Genomic DNA, 18,006 nt, shown 5'->3' on the forward strand with positions numbered 1-18,006 from the left:
TAAGCAATAAAAAAAAACGCAAATGTCCATTAAAAGTTATAATTTTCAGTCTTGTTAGGGGGCCAGCACATTCTCTTAGGTTGAGCCCCATGAGCTCACCTACCAGTCACAGCTTAGCTGAATAGCACCTTAGACTATCAGCGAATAGATAAAGAAAAAAAGTTGTCGTTAAGTAAAATTGATAATTAAAGTCATTTAGATAGTAGGTACTGACTCATCGGAGTACTAGAATTTTAAAATCGGTAACCTAATCCATTATTAAGTCATTGCGTGCTTCATTCACCATCGACAATAAAGCCTATTTCAACTTTTGAACTTTTTATCAACAGTGGGTGGGGTCAATAGTGGGTACTAAGCCATTAAAAAGAAAAGAAAAAATATATTTTAATTTCAATGAATAAGAAAATTACAATAAGTTAGCGTATGAATTTATTGATGTTTATGATAATATAATTACAATAATAAACTGTTATATTCCTGTGTCAAACACCAGAGAATTGGATCTTGGTACCAGCTTTCACTCTGATTTCCTTAATCTCCATGTCTATGTGGCCACAAGCCACCCAATGTTTTGGTTTTGCTGTAGTTAAATTAGCGAGTATCCGGCCCTTTCTGAATGGAAAAGACGATGGAATGGCAGCCGGCGGGACCGTCATGTTGACAAGCTTGTAGTCGTCCTGCGAATATGGTTCTTCATAAACTCATGACTGTAGAGCTGGCTACAGGATCTCTTGTCCTCGTTTGATGGCAGCAGGTGAGTCACATACAAATGTTATGGTTTCAGGTGCATGTTTATTTTTATGTATATTTTCGTTTGTTTTATTGTATAGATAAATGAATCCCTTAGTGTTAAGTGGTGACTGGAGTTTGGAAATCATAATGCGAATTTCGCTACCCCGCTTGAGACATGAGGCTGAAGTCTCAGGAGGTTCAACCGTAACGCCACCCTTCACACCGGACACATGGCTGACTCGTGGCCGAAAAAGCAGAATATTTGGTGCCTACTTATTCAAATTTAAAATAGTATGCGGTTTCATTTTTACTTCACGATTATTGTTCTATCATAGCGGAAGCTGTTTATGGACCCATGTTAACCACGTAATTCATTAGACAAATTGGTAGGGCCGACTGCGGGATTCGAGTGCTGGCTTAGTCACATCTCTCGCGGTGAATGCACCGAATGTTTTATCTTAGGCTACAAAAATTTCTTAACTAAGTTAAATTTTAAAGTGCATCTTACTGGTGGATGTGGACAGGGTTTGAGCAATTTCCCTTGCCTTAAAGCCGGTCCAAAAAACATATCCTTGAAGATCAGGTCGCACCAAGGGTAATGCATTTCGACAAAGGTGCGCCTGTACGTGTTGCTCAGGAACTCATAGAATATGAAATCTATCTGTAAGAATTGTGATGGTGCTTTTAGGGGCAGGTGTAAAGTTGCTGCAATTGACGTTGGTGGTAGAGCGAGTAATGCGCCCCACCGCGGTGGCCTATTGTCTCGTAAGTCCCTCTGTAATAATCATTTATGTTCAGGGACGTACGAACGAGCTCACCGGTTCACTTGTTGTTAAGTGGTTACCGTAGCTCATAGACATCAGAACGTCTCTTACAGACTCGATGATCCCAAGCCACCCAGAAGATTGAAAGCTTCCGTAGTTGAAAGGATAGCTCAATGCGCGGCATAATATTATCTCGTTCTTCCTTTAGCTAATACTCACAACAATTCGCCACGGACTCTTTTTTAATAATTTTATTTAGGGTGCTTGACCGATATGCTGTGACAAAAAGACACCTGCTTTCTAAGAGACCGTCTGTCTGTGATCAACAAAATAATTAGACGTTTCTTAATTAGTAAAACGAGGAACTTACTATAATATTATTATCAAAGGTTACAACGGTTTTCAGATTCAGCCCGACATAGTACACCGGGTTCCGGCGGCCGTATCGCTGGGCGGTCAATTTCGCGACCTCTAAATACGAGAGGTTGTGATACGACACGTGCGGATGTTCCACGGCCAAGTATTTTATCTGAAAACAAAAATGCGGGTTCAACTTTCACTTGGATTGGAATGGAAGCTCTCTTACTTGAACCAGAACCTCACCTTTCCGTCGTAGACCGACGTGTAAAACTAAATATATAACTTGTAAGGATATGACAATCCTCGGTCTGCTACCGATTAACTAGAAAAATATGCTATCTGCAGTTTGGAGCTGTTCTTTGATTGTACACATCCACGGTCAAAATTAATATTAGACCCGCGGACCACAGTCAAATAAATGAATTGTGGGTGTGTGGCGTGACATTAAAATCCACGGCAAATCATCTGATAGACAAATACTTGGCTATGTGATTAGAGCAGGGGTCGAGGAGGAGGACATTTTTATTTATTTATTGCATATGTGGGTGGACAAGCTCACGGCTCACCTGGTGTTAAGTGGTTACCGGAGCCCATAGACATCTACAACATAAATGCTGCCATCCATCTTGCGATATGAGTTCTAAGGTCTCAGTATAGTTACTTCACGGCAGAAACAGGCAGGGTGGTGCTACCTAGTCGTGCGGACTCACAAGACGTCCTACCACTAGTAATTGCCCAAATGATAATTTTACGGATTTGATTTTTATTACACGATGTTATTCCTTCACCGGGGAAGTCGTTTTTTTTTCTTTTTTTTTATTTTTTTTTTATTGCCCTTGTAGGCAGACGAGCATACGGCCCACCTGATGGTGAGTGGTTACCGTCGCCCATGGACTTCAGCAATGCCAGGGGCAGAGCCAAGCCGCTGCCTACCGTTATTTTTCTAATTGCTTAGATGAGTGGACGAGCTCACAGGCCACCTGGTGTTAAGTGGTTACTGGAGCCCATAGACATCTACAACGTAAATGCGCCACCCACCTTGAGATATAAGTTCTAAGATCCCAGTACAGTTACAACGGCTGCCCCACTCTTCAAATCGAAACGCATTACTGCTTCACGGCATAAATAGGCAGGGAGGTGGTACCTACCCGTGCGGACTTACAAGAGGTCCTACCGCTAGTAATTGTGAGTGAACGTTTGTTGATTGTAAGAACCTATTAAATTAGAAAAATTGGTACCCGCCTGCAGGATATGAACACTAACCAATGCACCGGACATCTTACCCTTTAGGCCACGAGGTTGAAAAACCTTCGATTTCATTAATCCGCGTCATTGTTGTTATTGCCGGTGTCAGTGCCACGGTAACCACATGTTTTAATCTTGGTTAATAGGTATGAAAGCCCATTGGCAATAAAATTAAATCTAAATACCTTTTCATCCATTTTTGTTCCGATACAAAAATAAGCCAGCCATATTGCTAACACGAAACAACCGTTCATTTTGATAGTAAATACAATGAAGTATCTTATCGTCACAGTACACAAGTCGCTCGCTCTTGTACCTACTGTTCGTTATTTGGCAGGGGAATGTTTAAATATTGAAATTACAATACACGATGAGATTATATCTGAAATTATATGAAACATCATTGAATGAGCTAATCTGTGGTTTTTATCTTAAATGTATATTCGGCTCCACATTTGTTCAGATTGTATTTACACTATTATTAATGTTTATACAAAAATACAAAAGTACACAAATACTTACTGGTGGTAGAACCTCTTGTGAGTCCGCGCGGGTAGGTACCACCACCCTGCCTATTTCTGCCGTGAAGCAGTAATGCTTTTCGGTTTGAAGGGTGGGGCAGCCGTTGTAACTATACTGAGATCTTAGAACTTATATATCAAGGTGGGTGGCGCATTTACGTTGTAGATGTCCATGGGCTCCAGTAACCACTTAACACCAGGTGGGCTGTGAGTTCATCCACCCATCTAAGCAATTAAAAAAAAAAACTTTATTTTTAAAAACGAGTCAAAGCAAAACAATTACTGGAGTCTCCTTTTAAGCGTGCAAGCCTGTACTAGGAGACTCCGCTCTTCCATAAAAGCACGTTATATACCACAATACTACCAATTATTTATACATAACAAATGTGTGTGCGCGTTTATTTGTGTGTTTTACTTTAATATATATAGTATAACCTCTGTTTCATCATAGTTTTTAGAACTGAGCCATTTAGAGATAGTTATTTATATATATAAAATATATTTATAATATATGTATTTATAAAATATATTTTATGAGCTGGCGCCAAATTTCGTCGCCGGGGCGCCTCCCTGGGTCCTGGAGACGAAGGCTCTCGTTGCCGATTATTCGTGGCGATGCTCCGCGACGCTCAACTTCTGCGAGTCCGCCCTCTCGTGGAGGAGGCGGTAGAGCGCAAGGGAGAAACCCTTCTGTCTGTACCGGTTCGTCGGAGGCTCGAGGAAGTATTACGCGGCGGCCTCCGACCAGTAGAAATCTTGGACTTGGGTCAGATGCTTGGGCGGAAGTCTAGCAATTTTCCCATGACAGCTTCCTCCAGTGTCATCCGAACATGGCTATGATATTTTATTGTAATTCTGTACAATTGTGTACAATAAATACAATATATTCAAGTATCCTGTGTTGTCAGAGTCGTCTATGAGTAAGATTAATTTCATGACCTATGCATATTGCATATCGGTAACAGGTTCGATCGTTTTGAAGGTTATCACTTTGTACCATATGACTTGTGCATTGTGAATTACAACCGAGTAATTTTACACGTATTGAACATTTTGAAAAGAGAACTGATTTTATTTAGATAAAAATAATGGTGCAGGATACACGACGCGAACACGACAATGACTTCAAATAAACATCAATCATTTGATTTGATTTGATTTATTTCAACAGCTTCAATTAACATAATAAAAAAAACAAATGCCAATTAAAGGATCTCACCAATAAATACCAAAATTTTCAGGTAAGATCCCCTGGACTTAAATTGAGACGGTGAGCAGACATAGACTTACGCTGCTTGTTCTGGACGGACAACTTTTATGAGACTCTGTTCCGTAGGGGCCTATGGACACGTGGCAGAAGGTTATCGATGCAGCAAACGACATTCCGATATTTAAGGATTGCTTATTGTCTTAAGGAATCTCTTACTCGATAATGTAACAAGCTCTTTGTATCTTAAAATTTTGTTGATCTGTATTATTTTATTTATCTTATGAATGAGATATTTCTGGTGACCCGGAGGCCTTTCCAGTTTCACCAGGACAGGTAGTGTCTGCCAAGAATAAAAGTGGCACGGTCGCGGACTGATTTCATATGCAGACGGAATGTCATGGATGCATCCAGGCTGATTCCCATGTACTTGACTTTTCTGGCCCAGGGAATAGGTTGGAAGAGGGTGATCGGGGGTGTGATACTTCTCCTGCAAATCTGGGAGGAGGTCCGTATAGAGTTTCCCCTTTGAAATAGCACCGCTGCGCTTTTCGCTGGGTTGATTGTTTTACTCTGGCTTGGCGGGGACGCTTCGTGGTGGCGGTGTTTACATACTAAATACGCATAACAAATTCTCAAAAAAAATCTACCGAATCGTTATATTTAATTGCCTGTGGAAACAGGAGCTGAGCACCGACAGCCAGTCACAGATAACGTCAGCCCTTGGAACATATTAAATTCTTTGCTGTACATCCGAGAAAATATTCAGGACTGTAATTGCAAATTGCAGAAAGATTATATTTTTTATAGATAATATTGACGGAAGTTAGTTCAATATTCAAATGTCGACGAAAAACACCTTAGTCGTCGGTGGTCACGGAAATGTTATGTATTCGAAGCCACGGAAATATAAAAAAATACAATAACAATAAAAAGACGACAGATTCAACCGTTAATATAGGTTTAATTGTGGCTAAATAATTGATAAAGGGAAATTGAACGAGTATTAAAATAAATACAATTGTTCAGTCAATTGACTTGATCATTAAAAAATGCACCTTTCGTCCTGAGCTAAATGATAGCGATCAAATTACAATCTGAATTCCGAAATTGTAGCTCTCAGAGCAGTGACGACTGTAAAAAGGTATTTGTTGTCAAATCAAACACAAACACACTGTATTGCTTTTTGAAACATCCGAATAAATTGGAGGCGATCGCGGTGTCGATGTCGTTTGAGCGAGCACAGAGTCAACGAGGTTCAATCAACACCACAGATGCAGCTCGCACGCAGAGAGCGGGACCAGGCCCGGCAACGGGTCTCGCACTGAACCATGCAAATGCGGAAAATACCCTATCGTTTAACGATTGAGCGGGATCGACGCTTCAACCGGTAGGTAGGTAGGTACCTGGGTACTCGGCACGCGTGTCGACGCTGCAGGCCAGTGCAACTTAAACGTATATTCGGATGAAGAAAGCCTCGTATTCGTTATGTGAGATATTTGTGAAACTCCAACTTATTGAACCGATATAAGTACATCCCGGGAACGCTTAAAGCTGCCATAGGCGTACTATCGATTGTCTATGTTGTTGAGGCTACGAGAGATTGGAGATATTATGAAAGTTGCGATAGACATTGAAGATCTATTAATAATCTTTTGGCCCACGGTCTGCGTCTCACATCTGCAGGCCGTCAAGTCCCACATAGCCCGCGTGCCAATAGGCCCCTCACCTGCAGAAAAGGTTCGGACCCATGCTCGCAAAAAAAAATTCACCAACAAATGCTAAAAAGGGATATGAAGAGGATTATCCCCGCAAACATGTTTAGGGGGCACAGTAAGTCTGGGAGGGTCAACAAGCATAGAAAATGAAGCACGGAAGTGGAAGAAAAATAGGAGCCAGCCACTTTCCGGTGCAACTGGATATGTAAATGTATCAGACCCTGAAGTTGGTACATTAATTGTAGAAAGTTCTTCATTCTACGATCAAACATAATCATTTGAATACCGCATCATCCTTATTTCTGTTTCCCGTACCTGTCTGCGGGATTCGAGCCTCGGCACAGTTGCATCGCTCAGTACGAGTACACCGTAGACACCGGGCGTCTTATCCTTTAGACTGGACGACTTCATAATCGCGATAAGGTTATCTCAAACATTCCTCGGAGCATTTTCTGTAGGACATTGGTACAGACTACAAAGAGAATCATTATACCTCAGCAGCCCCAGAGACGCACCCGTACCTACACTGAGTTCATTGATCAGCTTATCGTATCTATCGGTGTGGTGTAAATGTCACGTGCGAGCCGCCTGGATGCTGGTTCACCTCATTACTAAATCTCTATTCATCTCATTAAGATAGCAATCAAACCAAATTATTTTGAAGTCTCCCCGTTTTTAAGTCCAATCAAATTTACAAAGAGATTTCGATTTGTGAATTTCATAAATCTGCTCTTTTGAATCCCATTTCAATACCGCAAATTGACCAAAGTCGAGTTATTTCTGATTATCGGAATTAAAACCAAACAAAAAATTTAAGCACTCGTAATTCGATAATTGTCTGCTTTGACAGGTGCTAATACTCGTAGTTGAAAATATCTTTATTTTCGAGAAAAGAACGAGTTTTTTTACAATTTAAAGCAAACTTTCCATTGTATTGTAGTTGACAATCATCCTTCAAACTGGAATGCATTACTACATCGCGGTGGAAATAGACAGGATGGCATGGCAGTCTCCACCTCAACATCTTGCGACGCGGGGTACGTACGCAGTGCGTCAGCAGTCTCAACGCAGTGTGGTGGTGTTCCACTATAGAACCTGTTTGTAGATTTCAATATGATAAGTGATATGAACAATTTTCTACGTGATAAAAGTTTTCTTCCCAGGAGGCAGTACAAAATGCTTTCACAGTTTGTAGAATCTAGATCACCAGAGTTCTATCGCAAAGGCATAAATGACTTTCCTATTAGATGGCAGCTAACACGACTGGAACACACACACAGAAACCATCCTAATAGTAATAGGCACACAACAGGCGTAGTGGCAAATAGCATACATAGATACATAAATAAATTGGAAGCAAATATAAACATACACATAATACAAAAACAAGCAGCCATACCCACATGCACAATAATAAATAAAGTTTTGGGTAATACAGTTTTATAAATTCAGGGGAATCCGAATCTCCTCTTTCCTGAAGGTTTCAGGGCAGCAGCTAGGAACTAAACCGAGTCAAGAACTCCAGAGAAAATTTAATAATATAATATAATGAAATAAACGAGCAACCGAACGAGTTGTCGACTCTCCTGCTGTTAATTGGTCTCCAGAGTCAGGAGACATCACCGCGTCAACTTACATGTTGTGTTATTCATATTGAATATGAAGTCGATATGTATCTGTAGCCGGTGACTCTATTAATATCAATATAATTTATTAATATCAATATAATTATAACTATTTACTTACTCGTCGTTTAAAAGCCATGTGATTATAACAAAACGTCGTACGTACAAATACTCTCGGGTAGTCATCAATTGCGCTGTCAAAACGTGGACATCGCATCGCATCGGTGGAGACTGAATCTTAATTGTGAACGCAAGTAGTAAAATGTAGCAGTTTTATAAAAATCTAGCAGTTTTATAAAAATATAACATGATCATTAAAAATTCAAAGCATTCGATTCAAATAACGGAAAAATATCTGATATAATTGAACTAGGACTGTGTTACAACGGCCCTCACTACGAGTACACCAATGGTGACGCACAGCGACGACATACTTGATAATTGTCGATGCGACCAAGTAAATGTTAACTCAGTCAACGACGACGCCATGTCTACATGACGCCGCGCTGAGGGGTTCATCCATTGTCAGCACATTAGTAGCACCAGATGTTCAGTGAGCTTTGTGATAAGCATCTTAGTGGCGACTCAAGAAGTGAAGTAACAACATTTTTCGTCGGCTTTTCTTTCAGCTGGTACCTATCTACTCAATATTATGCCATACTAGGACATATCCATCATAGTCCGGTATACAATAATATTCGTCAGCTGTCCCGCTCAGCTTATAACTTGGACAGCGTCAAGAGGTCTCGTTGGCAGTCATCAGTCAGTGTGACGTGGCCCTTAAACAAACGACGCAAGCTATCGGGCCGTCGACTTGCAGATAATGCTTTTTGTCAAATTGTACGAGCTTTTGGTAACGGACGAGGGAATCGGGAATTATTCGTCGAATTACTTCCATCAGTGTTCGGGCGGTTCGTTGGTCGCGTCGGTGGCTCTGACCGCCGCGTCGCCGCCGCCGGGCTGCCTGCTGCGTGCTCTGGACTCCCTCTTGTTACTGACGAAGTTGTGACATTTTATATATAATTTTGTTTTTTTACATTATTTAGTTTTGTTCTTTATATTGCAATCAGTCAGCTAGACTATGAGCAGATGTGTTGAGAGCTGTTAGGCGGTCAGAGCAAAATCTCCATCGGGACTGCTCCACTTTTAATTTAATTATAATTTTGTTTTTTTGTAACTTAAGTTTCTAAATTTCTCTTCTCTGTTCACTTCCTACTTACCTATATGTGATTTTGATTGTGGAAACATATTTGGTTATTGTTTTAACTATTTTTTAAAATATTATATGTTTGTATTGTACTGTTTGTTTCCCAAATAAATAAATAAATAATAATGATAAATTATTTATTAACCTTGAAAACATTTACACATAACAGTTTGCTAAAAACTCTCCACACTAGGCACTGCCTGTCTCGTGGAGAGTTTTTAATTACAGGAGTATCTTAAAACTAGTATATAATAACGGTGCTCAATATAAGAGTAAAACAAAATTTTAGATGAAATCTTCAAATTGGGAATTGATTCTAGATTAGTTAATTAGTTCTAGAGTCTAGGACTGATATGTTTTAGTGAAGTGATTTGAAGAAGAAATAAGCAACCTTTATAATTATGAGATAGAAATTCTTCTTTTGTTCTTTCATTTCGTTCTCTGGTAATGAAATAGTCCTAAATTACATTAAGTAGATCCAGATAAAATTCACTTTACAATAAAATCGATATTTCGTGGATCTGTGCGTTTGTTTGTGCTCACTACAACCTGCTGCCGCTCTTTGTCACGTATGGAATAAGCATGAGTTGGTACTTATAGAGCAAGAGCCCGCGACAGCCAGACCTTCGTTATTTTATAAAAGCTGAAAGTTTCTCTGTGTATGTCTCCAACACAGGTAAGAACGACTCGCGATTATAGAGTTTCGATAGTGGTTACTCGGGCAGGTAACAGGCAGTAAAGGTATATAAAATAGTACCTTAAATTCGTTAAAGTATAAAGGTTTTTTTTTTATATTTACTCCAGAATATCTTTAGAAATCATGATATCCGTTGCCGGACACTTTTTCCAGTTGTTACCCCCTGCCAGACACCTCTAAACTTTAATAAATTTTAATTATACTTTCGTTATACTATAAAAGCTAAATTTTATATATGTTACTTAGGGACTTATAAAAATATGTTACCCCAATAGCCGGACAGTTTTAATGGTTCTTACATCTTGCCAGACACATTGAGAGCCCGCTGTAGGTGCGAGCGCGAGGTAGCAACTGTTAAAGCGGGTGTGAGCGAGATAGAGTGCTTAGTCTATTGTGATCTTTTAAGATATCCAATAAAAAATATATTTTATTACGTTCATAGCAATATTATAGAAAATAAAAAATGTTATTTTAATATTATAAAGTACAAACAAAATATTATATGTCAAAGAAAAATATTTAATCGTTCTTATAATTTTCCTCATTGTCGTCGATATTGAACTGATGAATAAGGCGATATCAATATCGCCTTATTCATCAGTTTCTGTAAAAAATTAAGAAAAATTATACAATTTGAATAATAAAAAAATTATATACAATAATTTGTCATAATAATTACATACCTGATTGAGTTTTGAGCTCGCACCTACAGCGGGCTCTCAATGTGTCTGGCAAGATGTAAGAACCATTAAAACTGTCCGGCTATTAGGGTAACATATTTTTATAAGTCCCTAAGTAACATATATAAAATTTAGCTTTTATAGTATAACGAAAGTATAATTAAAATTTATTAAAGTTTAGGGGTGTCTGGCAGGGGGTAACAACTGGAAAAAGTGTCCGGCAACGGATATCATGATTTCTAAAGATATTCTGGAGTAAATATTAAAAAAAAAACCTTTATACTTTAACGAATTTAAGGTACTAATTTATATACCTTTACTGCCTGTTACCTGCCCAAGTAACCACAATCGAAATTCTATAATCGCGAGTCGTTCTTACCTGTGTTGGAGACATACACAGAGAAACTTTCAGCTTTTATAAAATAACGAAGGTCTGGCTGTCGCTGGCTCTTGGGCTATTAGTATATATCTTGCTCGGTGATTAAATGGTCCAAAAAGAACAAAAAGTACGTTACTGGTTAGCGGTATTCTCAGTCACGAAGAGGTTCAACGATAAAAAATTCCGTAGCTTATTTAAAGAAGACTGCTCTTCAATTACTGTGAAACTTAATGTAAGGACGCGCGACATACATCGCTATAGGGCGAGGAGAAAGGTCACGCAGGTTGGCAAAATATTTGGCAATTTAAAGCGACTACGAGCCGCGAGCCCGCACCTCCTCGTGTAAAACAATTTCCAAACATAGCGCCGCGCACCGGGGGCGGAGTGCGGTCGGCTATCACACTCGCATTACGGTTGTTTTGTCGTTTTTTATCGTTACCGGTACCGTCCCGGGGTATGTTTGATCCCGGCTTATCCCGAGGGAATGGCGCGGAGACACACTGGCCCTAAGGCGAGGGACGACGGTGATTCTCAACTTCAGATTACATGTACAATATTAGTGTATAACATATTCATGCTTTGTCAAATAAAGACGTTTGCTATTTATTAAAAAAAAACGCCTGGCATAATTTTATAGCAATTCCATTGATTTACGAGTATTAACAACTTCCACGACGAAGCGACTCTTGACACCAGACAATAGCGACCGCCTGAAGGTGCGAATTATTTCACATTTAATAATTGAGCACTACGCAATAACATTTCATAGTTGGGCTAGTTAGTGGGTAGTATGGGAAAGCCAAGTCACTGTTTAACATATTAAATAACAGCCACGTTTTTTTTATTGGAGTTTACTCCTTTAGAATCGATTTACATATATAGGCCCGGGGTATGAAAATTATGGGGACCAAAATCGTACTAGCATGTCACACGAAATGCGTTATGCGCCTGATTGGCTCCTGATTGCGTGATGCGTGCGCGCGCCAATCAGGAGCCAACGCGCGGCCGCGTTATCGCAGGTGACGCCGGGCTGCTGCGCCGGCAGTCCGCCACAAAGCCTCGTACTGATCGCGCGTTTCTCTCATTATTGTATTTTCATATATTTGTTAGTCGTTTGTTTTGTGTCTCGTTAATTTGTTAATAATCTGTAGTGTATCGTGTTGTCGTAATATAGAACTATTTCTCGTATTGTTTCGTTTAATTTTTTGGAGTTTACTCCTTTAGAATCGATTTACATATATAGGCCCGGGGTATGAAAATTATGGGGACCAAAATCGTACTAGCATGTCACACGAAATGCGTTATGCGCCTGATTGCGCATGTCACACGAAATGCGTTATCGCAGGTGACGCCGGGCTGCTGCGCCGGCAGTCCGCCACAAAGCCTCGTACTGATCGCGCGTTTCTCTCATTATTGTATTTTCATATATTTGTTAGTCGTTTGTTTTGTGTCTCGTTAATTTGTTAATAATCTGTAGTGTATCGTGTTGTCGTAATATAGAACTATTTCTCGTATTGTTTCGTTTAATTTTTTATATCCAGTAAACTCCAGTCGTGCGTCGGAGCGGACACACACACTTTTTTATATCCAGTAAACTCCAGTCGTGCGTCGGAGCGGACACACACACTTTTTTTTTTATTGCTTATGGGGATGAGCTTATGGCCCACCTAATGTTAAGCGGTTACCGGAGCCCATAGACATCTACAACGTAAATGCCGCCACCCACCTTGAGATATGAGTTCTAAGGTCTCCATTTTTACAGTACAACGGCTACTCCCTTCAAACCGAAATGCATTACTGCTTCACGGCAGAAATAGGCAGGGCGTTGGTACCTACCCGTGCGGACTCACAAAACGTCCTACCACGAGTGCTACTCTGACTATCGTGACGCTGGAAGAGCATCAAGTACGAGGGTTCATGCATCGGTCGTCTGTGGTAAGCTGTGCAGGTGAATGTAATGGGTAAAATGTAAATATCAAGCATCTGTATGTGCTAAAATCGTATTAGTTTCTGTCAATGTACTAGATAGTCGCCACTTTGAGAGCCGCTGTGAAGTCGTTACGGTGAGAGTGAAGCGTTTTGTGGATTTTTGTTTGTGTTCGCTGCGAGGAAATTTGTTGAACCAAAGAAAACTATTGTGACGTAACATATCGTACATACAAGCGCCTCTATGAACGATTATTGTTAGAATACGTCCAGTTGAACGACATGTATGTAATCAAATAAATAAATAAAATATTTAGCTGTCGCAGACCAGCATATAGCCTTTTGCACTTTTACACTAAATATTTTAATGAAACTCTAGTCTAATTTGTAACGCTTAAGGCTCAGTATCCTAGTCATTAAATGTAATAATGCTATAAGAGGATTAGAACTATACCTTATTGACCAAACTAGGTAACGTAGCTTAGGAGCTGTTAGTGTGAGGGGACCGGCTCAATCCGTTATAAATATATCCGTTATTAATCCGGATATATTTCTAGCGCTGTATATATTTCTAAATTTTATCTTGGTCTGTTAATAAATCATACACATTACACACTCGCGGTATACTGCACTGGATATGTATACAATGACAATATATAAATATGCTTCTTCTTTAATAATACATAAAAAAGATCAAGATAAGAAATTAATTTTACAAGAGCCATAGAATCAATAATATAATAGACGAGTGATAGGGAACGTGTCCGACGATCCATTGTCGGGATTCGACCGTAATCTGTCGTAAGCCATTACTGCGGCGCCATAGATTATATCTTAAAACAGAATATCTATTTCAAGGCTGTCTTATACGTTGGCTTTGGTTTGTGATAGTGACTACTAAGCAGAGGTCTAGGTTCACATCTTTGCGGATCCATCAGATTCAATAACCTCTGCATTAAACGCCTTCAGCTCTAACACTAGGAGCAGGCTTAGGGACCCTGGTAGCCGTACTCGTCGAACTCGACAAAGAGTCCGATGTGCAACCTAACCAATACCTACATCAATTCACCAATATGTCCGCTGAGTTTCCCGCCGGATCTTCTCCGCGGGTCGCGATTCCGATCCGGAAGTAGAGTCATTCGCGAAGCAGCTGCTCTTGAGTTGTTAGGTCTCGGGCAGCTGATAGTTAATCCTGCCCCTCTTGGCTGAGCCCTTGCTCGCCCACCTGTCCTGGTGAAACTGAAAAGGCCTCAGAGCCACCAGTAATCCTTCAATCGCTGTGTATATATGCGCTAGAACTGTTCACAGCACTTAAGGTGTTTTCTAAGCTATTTTTCAGAAAAATCTCATCGGTTGACCAGGGCCTGCGCCTCTGCTGCTAGTAAATGTCCATAACCGACGGTCACTACTTTGCCCAAAGAACCAACAAGGCAGACCAATTTTAAATATATCGATTAAATTGTAAATACTCAATAATCAAATTAGAATCTAAGAGAACACGTCAAGCTCAACAAAGTATCTTTCTTATTAGGAAATCGCAATTTCTAAACGCAAACCGTTCTAAGTTCTATGGTTGCCCAAGCCGAGACTAAGGTTGACTATCTACATGACATACTCTATGTAGAAAAAAGTAAATTGATTCTGTACATTTTACCGCGTCCTTAAGCCCCTCCTATGCCGGCCCGGATTTATTGTTCATGAGATACCGTTTTATTGAATCAAATTCATTCGGTACATCTGTGTTTGGTTTTAATATGAAATTAGCATTACCGAAATTCGATTACCGGCACAGATTTCAATCCGGTCAATGCGTCAAAAAAGAAGATGGAATTATCTCGCCAGGAACAGAATATTTAAAACGCCAGCGGCATAACGAGCTAGACTGTTGGTATAACTTTACCGTTGAGTCTCTCCAGGGAAAACTGATAGTTTTTCTTACTTGTAATTTATTTATGTAGACAGTAGGTGAATATTATATTATATACTGTATTCAGCATAGCGAGATTGCAGAAAAGAGCCCCTGAGAGCCCTGGTCATTGCGTGGGAAGAACTATTTTTAAAACTATTTAAATTCAGATTGGATAAGTTCACAAAAGATATTGGTAGAGAGGCCGTAAATTGAACGTGGTGGACGTTACCTGTAGAGGGCAATTCGTTGCAACCTTGGTCTGGGCAGTCCAACTTACGGGTGATCTGTCGCGCGGCCTGACACCCTCCGGCGACTGCAAGTTCCCTGTCTCGCGACACATGCCCAAAAATGTCAGGATACAAGACTGCACCGTGCGGGAGAGACGCTTAATTGTTTTCAATTCCTCAAGAGTCGGTGGTGTAAAATTCAGTCCACGACATTTCAGGTACTAATGTTGCATCCGTCGTGCTTTTATAAAATCTGCAGTAGCATTGACTTCACCCGCTGCCTCTTCTTGATGGATATCATGAGAAAATAGTGCAGTGGTTTTCCTTACCTTCTACACCATGCTATCTAGGAGTGATTAAAGCCTCAAGGTCGATAGCGCTACTTCCACTCTGTTGCCCGAATTAGGTAAGTAATTATTCCTCCATTTAATCGGCGCCGGTCTACTATCAGTGAATCCTTGATAAAGTTTCGTGCTAATGATATGTAAGGCGCGCCATGTGCTGATGACCCGGTAAAGATTAACAACGATTGGTCAAGGCTCGCATCATTCCAATTAAATATGAACATTAGCACGAAGAGCTGCGTGTTTTTAGACCTATTGTAACGTTTGCACTAAACTCACTTATTACTTAGTATTACCATTGTAGTAATAGGGCTATGTGGTAATTCTTGATGATTTGTCGAGTCCTGTGGTGGTACATTTTTCAAGTTTCGATGACTGTTCCGTAACCACAAATACTGTAATAAATTACATTTAAAATGTGTTGTGAGGTGTTTAATAAAATTATTACCGATGTGCCATACACTATATGAATACGAATATTATAGTATTAAGGTTATTGCTTCTCAAAGTGTTGTACATTTCATACTGCGAATATTATTTTTTTGTTTAGGATTTATGCGCTTTTCTTATGAAAAGGTATTGTTTTCCCATTATACTCGTACGTAGTATTATTATGTTGTTATATTTGACTTTCTATATTTTCTGGGTAATTAGAAGATTGTATAATATATGAACGTATATAGAAATTTACTAGTGGTAGGACCTCTTATGACTCCGCGCGGGTAGGTACCACCGCCCCGCCTATTTCTGCCGTGAAGCAGTAATGCGTTTCGGTTTGAAGAGTGGGGCAGCCGTTGTAACTATACTGAGACTTTAGAACTTGTATCTCAAGGTGGGTGGCGCATTTACGTCGTAGATGTCTATGGGCTCCAGTAACCACTTAACACCAGGTGGGCTGTGAGCTCGTCCACCCATATAAGCAATAAATAAAATAGGGTCACCGAACAAATATGTATCTGATAGGTGCGAAATGATAGAGTGGAGCGGTGGAAATATACGTCTGTACAAGTACAACTTAGTCTTGTTGAACTAGGAGAGTCAGAATTGTTAGTATTATTTTGTTATCCCTACTAATGGCACGGCATCAGGCTTCAGGATATTCGTTTAATTAAAATGATTCACGTAATTCTTGCATGACTGATCATATGTTTATGCAGATTTCTGCATTACAGATTAAATGTGTTTTCTGGCCACTCGAGCTAAGTGCGAGCTCAGTTGGCATAGATTTACTAACTTGAGGTCCTCTCGGTTAATACTGTAAAATTTGAGACATGAACCCGGTCTCTAGTATATTTCATATACATGTGTATATAAGGTAATTTGGTACTAATATGAGTTAGATTAAAGACATATTTCTTCACACTTTATGTTTTTTAATTTGAAATGCGATCATGGGCAACGCTATTTGCGGCTCCGATACCTGTAGGTATATCAAACACGAAAATCTAAAGAACTCGTAATGTTAATGCATCGAGTCCTCTATACGAAAACGGATCATTACATTAGACGGTAGTACTCGATAGCTGCCTTCGAGATTTACGTTACCGTGTGTCAAAACAATTTTCGTGTTCTCGATTATGAGTATAAGTTATATATAAGTTCGAGAACGAGATGAGTCGAATGCCAAACGAAAGTAATTGAAATTCTGGAGCTCCGTGGTTCGTGAGGAACGTTGACCTACACGACGACCTGGGCCTCTAATCTATCCGGACATACATGAAGTCAGCGTCGGAACGGTACTTCGATAAGGCTATGCGTCATGATAATCGCCTTATCGTTGCCGCCGCTGACTACTCCCCGAATCCTGATCACGCAGGAGCCATTTACCGTCGACGCCCTAGACACGCCCTTACGGATCCATCAGATCCAATAACCTTTGCATTATACGCCTTCAACTCTAACACTAGGAGCAGGCTTAGGGACTTCGGTAACCGTACTCGTCGAACTCGATAAAGAGTTCGACGTGCAACCTAGCCCATGCATCAGCTCGCTGAGTTTCTCGTCGGATCTTCTCAGCGGGTCGAGATTCCGATCCGGTAGTAGATTCATTCGCGAAGCAGCTGCTCTTGAGCTGTTAGGTCTCCTTCGGAGGCGCTCGGGTAGCTGTTAGCAAATCCCACCCCTCTCTCTTGGTTGAGCCTTTGCTCGCCCACCTGTCCTGGTGAAACTGGAAAGGCCTCCGGGCCAGTAATCCTTCAATCATAAAAAAAAACTTAAATTCATTCGTGCAGTTGAAATTAGTTCTTTTTACGGCCGGTAGGGGCGCTGTTTAAATCTTATACATTTTTTCTCGATAGCGATACGAATACTTTTTCGATAGTCATTCGTGCTCGCCCCTCTGCTAGATGCAGTAGCTAGCAGCTAGCAGGTGGGCGATGTTGGCTAATTTTAAGACAAAAGACAAACCATTTAAGTTTCATTTCGGGGGCAAGCCGTTAATTACGAAACCATAGAGTTATTTACAA

The 18,006-nt window shown here is 40.2% G+C and overlaps 1 protein-coding gene across 2 annotated transcripts; it reads right to left on the bottom strand.

Annotated features, from left to right (window-relative positions):
* Positions 1–412: 412 nt before the first annotated feature.
* LOC101738215 (uncharacterized) lies at positions 413–8,374 on the bottom strand. Of its 2 annotated transcripts, none has more exons than XM_062674408.1 (4): positions 8,294–8,374; positions 1,867–2,025; positions 1,241–1,393; positions 413–677 (listed from the first exon to the last, which is right to left on the bottom strand). In XM_062674408.1, exons 1-4 carry the CDS (start codon positions 8,309–8,311, stop codon positions 483–485), a joined length of 525 nt encoding a protein of 174 aa, XP_062530392.1. In that variant the 5' UTR covers positions 8,312–8,374; the 3' UTR covers positions 413–482. The 2 variants fall into 2 exon arrangements, with proteins under 2 accessions (XP_062530392.1, XP_004927681.3); XM_004927624.5 differs by lacking the exon at positions 8,294–8,374 and adding an exon at positions 3,287–3,450.
* Between the last annotated feature and the right edge of the window lie 9,632 nt (positions 8,375–18,006).

Source organism: Bombyx mori, chromosome 3 (genome assembly GCF_030269925.1).
Source record: "Bombyx mori chromosome 3, ASM3026992v2".
Lineage (NCBI taxonomy): Eukaryota > Metazoa > Arthropoda > Insecta > Lepidoptera > Bombycidae > Bombyx > Bombyx mori.

Bases quoted from the DNA above. Each gene is read 5' to 3' on its own strand.
- LOC101738215 (XM_004927624.5), bottom strand. From the start codon at position 3,355: ATGAACGGTTGTTTCGTGTTAGCAATATGGCTGGCTTATTTTTGTATC. The intron at 2,026-3,286 runs GTATTTAGATTT...TTTTGTTTTCAG, and splicing joins GAACAAAAATGGATGAAAAG to ATAAAATACTTGGCCGTGGA. The intron at 678-1,240 runs GTAAGATGCACT...CCATATTCGCAG, and splicing joins AACCCTGTCCACATCCACCA to GACGACTACAAGCTTGTCAA.